This window comes from Octodon degus, unplaced genomic scaffold (genome assembly GCF_000260255.1).
Source record: "Octodon degus isolate 3935 unplaced genomic scaffold, OctDeg1.0 scaffold00005, whole genome shotgun sequence".
NCBI classification, from domain to species: domain Eukaryota; kingdom Metazoa; phylum Chordata; class Mammalia; order Rodentia; family Octodontidae; genus Octodon; species Octodon degus.
The window spans coordinates 26133651-26144327 of record NW_004524581.1 but is presented as its reverse complement, the minus strand read 5'-3'; the positions used below and the strand labels follow the sequence as shown (position 1 = coordinate 26144327).

The window sequence follows — 10677 nt, the reverse complement described above, 5'->3', positions numbered from 1 at the left end:
CTTCTTCTTCTTCTTCTTCTTCTTCTTCTTCTTCTTCTCCCTTCTTCTTCTTCTCCCTTCTTCTTCTTCTCCCTTCTCCCTTCTCCCTTCTCCCTTCTTCTCCCTTCTCCCTTCTTCTCCCTTCTTCTCCCTTCTCCCTTCTCCCTTCTCCCTTCTCCCTTCTCCCTTCTCCCTCCTCCTCGTATTTAGTACAGGATCTACAGGGTCTCACTACACAGATCGGACTCATAGTGACCCTCCTGTTTTCAGCCTCCCAAGTGCTGGGATTACAGGTATGCACCACCATGCCTAGTCTCAGTCACAGTCTCAGGGCATCCCAGGGGCGGGGCCAGCATGACATGCAGGGGATTGAACCCCGGTCCCCGCATCTGCCTAAGCAGGCACTTTAGTCCGCTGATCTATCTGGCCAGCCCTGGCCTTACCATTTCAAAACAGCATCTCAGGGGCTGGCGAGATGGCTCAGTGGTCTAAAGCACCTACTTGGAACAAGCTTGGCAAAGCACAGGGACCGCGGTTTGATCCCCCAGCACCACATGCCAGCCAGCCGCGCCCCCTGGTGGGCTGAGCTGGCCACACACACACACACACACACACACACAATAAATAAACTTTAAAAAAAAAAAAAAAAACAGCATCTCACTAAATCTAAATTGCACAGGCTGGGCTCAAACTTGAAGCCTCTTGCCTCAGCCTCCCAGAGTGCAGGGATTACCGGTGTGTGGCACCATGCCCGGCTCAACCTGATTTGTTTCCCCAAACTTATAGTCATGGTCGTGGTTTGATTTACAGGATTCTGACCCATCCCCACGACAAGCTTCTCCTGCTCAAAGGCAAAAAAGGCCCTCTCCTTCGGTAGGTGCAGGGTTCCTGAAAGGGGCTACGTGTGAAGTTCTATCAGCCATTTCGATGTTGGTATTAAAAATCCCAGCAGGGGGCTGGAGAGATGGCTCAGTGGTCTAAAGCACCTACTTAGAACAAGCTTAGCAAAGCATCAGGGACCGCGGTTCAATCCCCCAGCACCACATGCCGGCCAGCCCCGCCACCTGGTGGGCTGAGCTGGCCACACTCTCTCTCTCTCTCTCTCTCTCTCTCTCTCTCTCTCTCTCTCTCTCTCTCTCTCTCTCTCTCTCTCTCTCTCTCTCAAATAAATAAAAATTAAAAAAAAAAAATCCCAGCAGGTTCTGAAAACAACTTTAAGATGCAAAAAGGGGAACAGGGTCTTAGGAGCTGCAGAGAGGAAGCTGGGGCCTCAAACTCACCGCCAGGTCCTCGCGGGTCACAAAGCCTCTGTCCTTGGCCCCGCAGTCCTGGAAGAAGGTCTGCAGCTCCGCCTCGGCTTCCGGGGTCCAGGCCTCGGGTCCTGGGTCGCCCAGGGCATCCTGGCCGTCGGCCGGCTCTCTCAACTGCCGGCGGCGGCTGGAGCCAAGCTTCCGGCCCTTCCGGTACATTCTCTGGCCACTTTCCACGGGGCCTGACCCAGGAACACAGGAGACGTGAGGGGGCGCCGGGCTGCGGACACCCCCAGACCCTCTAGCCTCCTGGAGCCTGCGTCAGGACACCTGCGGTGGTCCATGCCTGCTTCCCAACTCTTTCAGAAAAAAAAGAGTCGGAATAAGGACATGTGGGGACATCCAGGGAAATGGGAGCCCGCGTGCGTCTCAGGGCCGTTGGGCTGTGGGGAGTTTCTTAGGTGGAACAAAGATCGAGTTGGAGAATTTCCTCGACCTCCCGACGCGCTGAGGCCGGGTATGCGGTGCTCTGAGAGGCTGAGGCAGGAGGGTTGAGCCCAGCCTGGGTAACCTACCTAGGGAGATTCTGTCTCAAGATAAAACAATAAAAATTTTGAAAGCCTGGGCGTGGAACTCAGTGCAGAGACCCTGGGTTCCATCCCCATCAGCGCCACAACACACTCAAAAGCTACGGATGATGTCAGTGTCTGCAATTTACCTTCAAGTGATTCCAAAGAAACAGAAATGAAGGAAAACAAGGGGGTCAGTCAAGTGCATGGAAGGAGTGTGGGCACAGGGGTCACAGTGGGGACCAGCATGCTGGGTGGCCTTCACGGTGCCGGTTGCCCTGCTTTTCTGCTGGTTTGCAGCTTCTTCACTGATGGGGTGGGCAGTGGGGTGAAGGGTGGGATGGGGGTGAACAGGGAAACGGTTTCAACCTGGGGCCTCCTCGGCATTCCTACCGCCTACCTGGGCCTACCCTCCGTGGGCCTGGTGAGGGCCACCCCAGTCACAGCGCCTCTACTGCTGTGTAGCCGTGTGGCCTTGGGACGGCCCAAGCCCTCCCTGTGTCCTGCTGGATACACAGCTGGTACTTGGCAAATATATTTGTTGACTCTAGAATCCATGCCTGGCACTTTCAGCGCTGCTTGGCCCACAGTGACAGCTGGGTACACAGAGGCAGCGGCAGTGCCACTGAAGAGGGAGATTCCTTTCAAGCCACAGACACCAAGGCTCCCCACTGGGCAGACGGGGAAACTGAGGGAGGTCCCGAGAGGCAGTGGGATGCCCAGCCTTGCTGCTGAGGAACTGGAGAGGGAGCTCTGCAGACATGGAGGGGAGCACCCGGGAGGGACCTGGAGGTCACACAGGCCAGACTCGGAAACGGGCTCTCACTTGTCCTGGGGACGGGGACTCTGCATGTTCCCACGGCCCGCACTGCCACAGGGAGGTCATTGTTAGCCAGGACCGGCAATCTCTGTGCCCTGTGTCTGGGTGGGTCACAGCGCCCCAAAGGCACTTGATGTTCCCCTCACGGCCAGCCACGGCAGCCCAGAGATGGGGGCAGAACGTCCTTGGGTTGCTCTACGCACATATATTTGCACATGCACGCACACACCCCTCCTGTGGATGCCCTGGCCCCTCTCTCCATGTCTGGGCTCTCAGCCACAGGACCCCTGTCTTCATGGCACTTGGCATGTACAGTGGCCCAGAGCATCACCCTAGAGCCGGGCAGTGGGTTCTCCTCTTCCCTGCCACATCCTGGGTGACCCTTGTGCCCTTCAGCCGCACAACCTCGCCCTGTGTCTCCCACTTAGAGGATCACATGAAGCCCACAGCCAAACATCAGCAAGCAGAGAGACAGAGACTCAGGCAGGACAGGGCAGTCGCTGCAGGGCATCCCCAGGGACCTCAGGCCTCCCACCTCCTCCACTGTCCCCGAGCAGCAGGACCAGATGGTTATCATCCAGCTTGGGGGTCTCAGGTCACCGCAGAGTGCCGAGCAGAATTCCTCACCCGCCTTGCCTTCCCTCACTCACCAGGAAGCTGAGGTCCTAAGACGTCACCAGACTCGCCTGCACACACAGTGTCGTCAGGGATAGACACCCCCTGCTTCAGCCTCTGCCCAGGCCAAGTCCAGTGTCACCTGGCAGTGCTCCCAGCACAGCCCCAGGCTCCTGACCCTAGCAAGGTGACAGCACCCCCAAGCCACGCGCCCAGGACGGTTAACAGCCTCCTGTCTCTCTTGCCCAATCGCCCTTCCGCTCCTGGGCAGTTAATCGCCTCGGCTCATCTATGCCACTTCCTGTCGCAGGGACCCTGGGCCCTCCTTGCACGATCTTGACCTGTATATCTAACGCTCATCCCCTAGTGTATACAGGCTGGGATCTGGGGTGCTGGGGGGTTCAAGGTCCCCTAGCTTTGGTACAAAGCCAGAACTCGAGGCCCAGTCTCTGGGCCTGGGTCTCCAGCCAGGGCAGAGGCGGAGGGCATGGCTGCAGGTAAAGCTGGTGAGTGGGACTCTGGGGCATACACATGCCTCCTGACTGTGGGTCCTCCTCCTCAGACGGTGTGTAGGGGAAGTCAGGATAATGTGGTTCCGGGCACAGGCAGACACACGAGTCCTGGCACAGCATAAAGGGCAGATGGGGACAGATTCCAGCATGGGTGAGAAGAGCGAGTGAAAGGTATCCCTTCAAGTCAGTGGAGAAAAGACAGTCCATCCAATTGCCCACCAGAACAGTGGGTGAGGACGTGGTAGAAACGATGTCATTCAAGGTGGACCCAAGTTTTAAGCATTTTTAAAAATCTTAAAATTAGGGCTGTGGAGATAGCTCAGTGATCTAAGTACCTGCCTAGACAAGCACAAGGACCCGGGTTCTATCCTTGGTACCAATGCTGTGTTGGCCCCACCCTGGGTGTGCTCAGCCTACCACCAAGACTGGGTGTGGGGGAGGCTGAAACAGGAGGATCATCATGAGTCCAAGCTGTGTAGTGAGGCCCTGTACCAAATACATTAATATTTTTTTAAATCCTAAAATTATATGTTGCTCAATTTTGCTGTGAAATAACTTTTGCTGTTATTTTTGAGATCAGTTCCAGGGCTGGTGAGATGGCTCAGTGGTCTAAAGCACCTACTTGGAACAAGCTTAGCAAAGTACAGGGACCACGGTTCAATCCCCCAGCACCACATGCCAGTCAGTCCCGCCCCCTGGTGGGCAGAGCTGGCCACACACACACACACACACACACACACACACACATAAAATTAAAAAAAAAAAGAAACCACTAAAAAAAAAGAGATCAGTTCCTACACTATGTAGTCCAGGCTGGCTTTGAATTTACAGCGATCCTCCTGCCTCAGCCTCCCACATAGTTGGGACTGCAAGGACACACTGACATGCCTGAAATAATAAGCTTAATTTCTTTCTTAAAAAATATTTATTTGTTTGAAACAGGGTCTCTGTACACAGTTCAGACCTACAGCGATCTTCCTGTCTCAGTCTCCCCAGCACTGGGATTATGGGTGTGCACTACTGTGCCTGGGTTCTGGGGCTGGCACGGCATGAGGTACCAAGGATCAAACCCAGGTCCTTATGCCTGCCAGGCAGGCATTTCCACAGCTGAGCTATCTCCCCAGCCCAGTGAACTTAATTTCTAAGCAAATAGAAACTTGTGTAACAAAGATTCCTTTGTAACCAAAGCTTCCTTTGATTCCCTTCTTTGTCAGAGTAGGAAATCGGTATGAAGAGGTTACAGAACTAAAGCAAGGCATTTATTGCAACACGTTCTTACTGAGCACTAGCTAGCCGCGCTGGTCTCTGTGTTTACCTCTGAGAGGACAAGAGTGAAGGTAAAACTTCTGTGATGTGAGGTCCAATAGCAACTAGTGTTAGGAACGGAACTAGCCAGGCGTGGTGGCGCCCACCTGTGATCCCAGCACTTGGGAGGCTGAGGCAGGAGGTTCACCAAGAGTTTGAGGCCAGCCTGGACTATATAGGAAATTCGAGGTCAGCTTGAACTCCATAGCGACACCCTGTTTCTTACAAAAAAAAAAAAAGAAAGAAAGAAAGAAAGGAGAAGAAAGAAACAAAGGAAAAGAAGGGCGAGCCTGATAGCTCAACACACTAAAGCACTTGCTTAGGCAGTGCAGCAGCTGGGGTTCGATCCCCCCGGGTGCACTGAGACAGTGATTGAGACTGGCATGGTGGCATGCGCTCATAATCCCAGGGCTTGGGAGGCTGAAACAGGAGAATAATTACGAGTCTGATCTATGTAGTGAGACCCTGTAGACCCTATTGACCCTGTCCTAAAAAAAAAAAGCAAAAAGAAAAAGAAAGAAAGAAAGAAAACCGTAAAGGAAGAGGATGATGGGGGCAATTGGGGGACGCTTGTGAGGTGAGGCTGAGGTAGAACCTGACAGGAAGAGGCACTGGAGGGAGGGAAGAGTGTGTGAGAGGTCCTGTGGCAGGTGTGAGCGTGGCCTTGGGCCAGCGAGGAGACAGGGGCAAGAAGGAAAGAGTGGTGGAGAGGGGGTCACCAGGAGCAGCAGGTGAAACCAGAGGCCAGGTAAGGCCCCGGGTATCACTGTGAGAGGAAGGCTATTTGTGGTGTGAAGAGCTTCAACTAACCTTTTTAAAAAATTATTTTTGAGACAGGGTCTCAATATGGAGTCAGGCTGGCCTCGAACTCTCAGTGATCCCCTTGCTCAGCCTCCAGAGTGCTGGCAATATGGGTGTGTGCCACCATGCTCAGTCCAATTTAGATTTTAAAAGGATCCCACAGCTGCTTTCATTCTGCAATGGGACTGCACAAGTCAAAGGCAGTAGCTCAGAGCAGCAAGGTCCAGATTGGATGGAATGCCAGACCGGACGGCAGCTGGAGGTGAGAAGAGATGGACTCTGGAGATGTTTAGAAGGCAGAGCCCACAGGCTTTGCTGGCGGTGACTGGGGCAAATAAACCAGCATGGTAAGGCTTGGCCTGTGCCCGCCTGTACCCGACATCAGCCCCCAGGGAAGAAACCTGCCCAGGCTGGCCACCCCCACTAAGTGCAATGAAGCAAGCTAGATCTGGGGCTGTAGGAAACAGTGGGGCTAATTGCAAAATACGGTGTAGCTGGATTTAAATACACAACTCAGAAATGAAATTTTGTAGCCAGGTGCGCTGCTAAATGCCAGGTAATCCCAGCATTCTGGGAGGCTGAGGCAGGAGGGTCCAAATTTGAGCTCAGTGTGGGCCAGTTAGTGAGTTCCTGTCTCAAAATAAAAAAATGGCTGACGCGGTAGCTTGGCAAGAAGGCTGATGGTTGGATTCAGTCAACTAAAGCCTGCAGCAAGCTGCCCTGATCTGGGGTGCTACGGTAAGAGCCAGGGTCCAGCAGGAGCTCAGGGGGGCAGCAGGAATGCCCAGGACCAGGGCTGCATTTGTGGGGTGCTTCTGGGAGCTTGAGCAAGCCTGGGTTGCATCAGCGACCCCGGGTGGCAAAGGCGGGGCAGCTTCCCTCTATTCCCCAGCACTGTCCCCTGAGTCACACTTCCGCTTACCAGCCGCCCCTGTCCCCTGGGCCAACCCCAGGCAAGTGAGTCTGGCCTGGGCCTCCATTTCTGTACCTGTGAAGTATGGTGAGCAGGTGCCCGTGTGGCAGGCTGGCTGTGGATTCGGGGACACAGACCATCCAGTGCATTGGAACATGATCAGGTAACTGAGGGTTCCGTGGCTGACGGGACGAGGTAGATAGCCAATGTCCACCCCCCTAGGACTCAGCAGGTGCCGGGGGCAGCACTGGGGCACATGGGGGTGGGGACCCGAAGAGGGTTGGCAAGACAGTGCTCAGCTCGGGAAGGAAACGCCAGGCACAGCCAGTGGAATCCTTCCTTCCTTTGACCATCGGCCTAGACCCAAGCATGCAGACCCAGGCCTTGGCTCCGAAGTCCCTGCTTCTGTGGGGCGGGTCCCCCAGACAGTGCTGGGAAGTGCTGGGAGATGGTTCCAGCATGCTGGCAGCTTCCACCCTCCTTGCCCTCTGCTTCCAGGGATTTCCCCAGCCTGTGAAGTGCAGCAGGGACTGTGGTGGGGTCCCCTGGCCATGCCCCCCACCCCCCCAGGAGCTACTGCGCACATGCTCTTGACTTTCTGCTGATTTTTTTTTTTTTTTTTTTTTTTTTTTGAGGGAAAATAAAACTTAGGGCAATAGATAGTAGAAAGGGCAGGGGGCGGGATGGTCTTCAGCATAGATCCTTCCTGAGGACACGACGCTCACGGTAAGGTGATAGCAAGGACCCCTGTAGGCACAGTGTCCCAGAGCCCAACACTCACCATCTGGAGGGGCGAGGTGAGGTCTGGGACAGTTTGGGGTAGCACTGGTTTCCGGAATGGGTGTGCTGCACCGACAGAGGTGAGTGACAGCTACCATCAGGCATGGGGTTGGCTGACTTTAGTGGACTGTTAGAAGCCTTGAAGAAAGAGGTCACACAGGGCTCAGGAGACAGGAATTCCAGAACAGCATTCCAAGAGATCCTCACCTCTCTGAGGCCCCTCGGCCGGATGTGCTCAGGAGCTGGCTCCCCATCCGGTTCTGAAGGAGGTGGATGCCTCGCCCAGCATCAGGACCTCCATAGGAAAAGAGCTGAGTACTGAGAACCGAACGGAGACACTGGGGTACATAGAGCTGAGAGTCTGGCCCTGCTTTCACCCAAATCCTCCCAGCCTACAGAGAGTGAGGGTGTCCAGCCGCCTGAACCCCACACAGGCCTATCCTGAGTGAAGACTTCACAAGGTCCTGCTCACCTCTCTCGGGATCTGCACATGGTGGTGCACACCTGTAATCCCAGCACTCCAGAGGCTGAGGCAGGAGCATTGCCAGGAGTTTAAGCTGGAGTTCGAGGCCTGTCTGGGCTAATAGAGAGACCTTCTCTCAAAAAACACTATTAGAAAAAAAATAGTACAAAACTATTAAAGGAAAACAGACTGAACACAGGAAGAAAGAGCACCAAGGTCTAGGAGGCAATTTATTACACTGGTGGGCCTGACTGGGATCCCTCACACAGAGTAAGTGCCTGGCAAGGTTTTGGGAATTTTATAGGGAAAACAAGCTAGGAGGTACAAAGGCAGATTTGCTGCATTGTGATTGGTGGGTTGGATGACATCATGCGTTGCTATGGAAGTTTAAGTGTCTCAAGTGACATTGCAAGGCCATCAGCTAAACAAGCATGGGTTAAACTTAGAAATGTGCTGTTATCAGGCTTGTCCTGACATGTCCATCTGATTTTGGCAGGCATTCTTGTCAGGCTTTATTTAAAATGGTAGTTTCCTTTTCAAAACCAGTAATAACCAGCTATCTGTGTTTCCTGATCTACGCACACAAAAACAAGTGGCCAGTTCACAGGACTGTGGTTTGCCCAACCGTGTTCCAGACAAGAACTTACAATCAGGACTTAGAATTGCTCAAGTTGGGAAGTGTAGTCCCTGCTATTGGAGGAAAGGATTCATTCACCATAACAGCTGTTGGTCTGGCTGGACCTGGGAAGCACAGGAGTGCAGAGCTGGGGCTGAGGAGTTGTGAGCCACAGGGCAGAAGAGGAAGGGCTCGTGGTGGCGCTCTCTGACCAGGATTAACCTGCCAATGGACACAGGGACAGGGGTTCTATTCCTGGAGCGCTTTCCTGGCCCTGCCTCCAGGGTGTGCTGAGATGGCAACTGACACTGGCGTGGTGGCCCGTGCCCGTAATCCCAGTGCTTGGGAGGCTGAAAACAGGATCACTATGAGTCTGATCTGTGTAGTGAGATCTTGTATTAAATACATTTAAAAAAAAACCCCAGACATCCTGCCAAAGACCCCTGCAGCTGGTCTTTGCACACTCCTGAACTAGTGCTTAAATCACAACATAGAAGGCTATAGAGGTTTCAGTTCATAGTCGGCAAGCTCCAAGCAAGGGTGGTGTGGCAAAGGAGAACGAGCTCAAGATACAGTAGCATGAAGCAGGAAGGGCTTGAAGGAGAAGGAGCACTATATATACCCTTCCAGGCCACGCCCCCGGGACCCGCCTCCTCCAACCAGGCTTCTCCTCCCAACATCACATTTGGCTGTCAGTATCAGCAGACGAATCAACTGATGAGTATCCTGCCCCATCGTCCAATCAGCTTCCCGAACGCCCGCCTGTGAGCCTCTGAGGCTGGGGGGGGGGGGCATCTAGATATAAACCACACCAGGGACCAAATAGAAGTTTCTAAACTTCTCTCACCGGTTTAGCTGGTAAATTAGAAGCAATACCACATTTCAGGTAGGACCGCTGAGGAAAGTGCTTCCCTCAGGAGCTTATAGGACGTGGAGCTCTGCATGCCTACATTTTATGGAAGCCACGTTGCTAGCGTAGTCTTAATTCTTGACTTTCCTAGAATAGTCTAAAGCCTCTCAGCATATCATGAAGAGTTGCTTTCCAAATTCACATCAGATCAAAAGTAGTTTACAGCCACAATCCCTACGAAAATTCAGAGATCTATGGAATTGTAAAGGGATCAAATAACCTGGAACCTGCCATGATATTCTGTGATCTGGGACAATTTATTCCTCTTCTTCATTAGTCTGTTTGCCCATAGTAAATACACTCAACAAGGGGGAATTGAGACATGTAACAGCTTGGTCCTTTTCACTGCCTGTCCTGTCCCCTTCATCCTGTCTCCTCTCATCCTGGATCCCTTCCCTTCCTTTTGAAGACCCAACTCTGATTCATTGAGCTGATTAAGGCCAATTTAGGAAATTAGAACCAGAGAGGGTTGGGGGTTAGGGATCAAAGCCTGGCCCTGTGCAGTGGAGACACTGCCGGCACCTGACAAGTAGCTCTAGGTCTGATTGCAAACTCAGGACTGAAGAAGTGGCTACTGTTTAAGCCACTGAGCATTGGGATGGGATTTTGTTTTGTCTGAGACAGGGTCATGCTGTGCAGGTCAGGCTGGCCCTGAACTATGGTGCTCAGGGATGGTTAATTAGGGATAGACAACCAGACTTTGCTTGTATGCTAAGCAAGTGCTCTTTCATCTCTATCCCACTTTTTCTCTCTTCTGGTACTGCATATCAGCCCAGGGTTTCCTCACTAAGCTACAGCCCAGCCTCTCGTCTTTATTTGTTTTTTGTTGTTGTTGTTTTGTTTTTTAAAATTTATTTATTTATTTTGTGTGTGTGTGGCCAGCTCAGCCCACCAGGGGGCAGGGCTGGCTGGCATGTGGTGCTGGGGGATTGAACCGCGGTCCCTGTGCTTTGCTTAGCTTAGCTTGGTCTAAGTGGGTGCTTTAGACCACTGAGCCATCCCACCAGCGCCCTTGTCTTTATTTCTGTTTGCAACAGGGTTTCAGGGAATTACAAAGTTGCCTAGGTTGCACTTGAACTTGGAAACCTCCTGCCTCTGTTTTAGGGTGTAATAATCCACTATCTAAATATACCAGAAATTCCAA

The 10677-nt window shown here is 52.9% G+C and overlaps 1 protein-coding gene across 1 annotated transcript in view; it reads right to left on the bottom strand.

Annotated features, from left to right (window-relative positions):
• Positions 1–3365, bottom strand: part of Rab44 (RAB44, member RAS oncogene family) — a gene marked incomplete at its 5' end in the record, with an annotated part of 23412 nt that extends 20047 nt beyond the window's left edge. The window contains 2 exons of the mRNA XM_012515661.2: positions 1260–1471; positions 3269–3365. Coding sequence (XP_012371115.2) covers positions 1260–1471; positions 3269–3365 — 309 coding nt within the window. The remainder of the gene's footprint in view (positions 1–1259; positions 1472–3268) is intronic.
• Positions 3366–10677: the final 7312 nt, after the last annotated feature.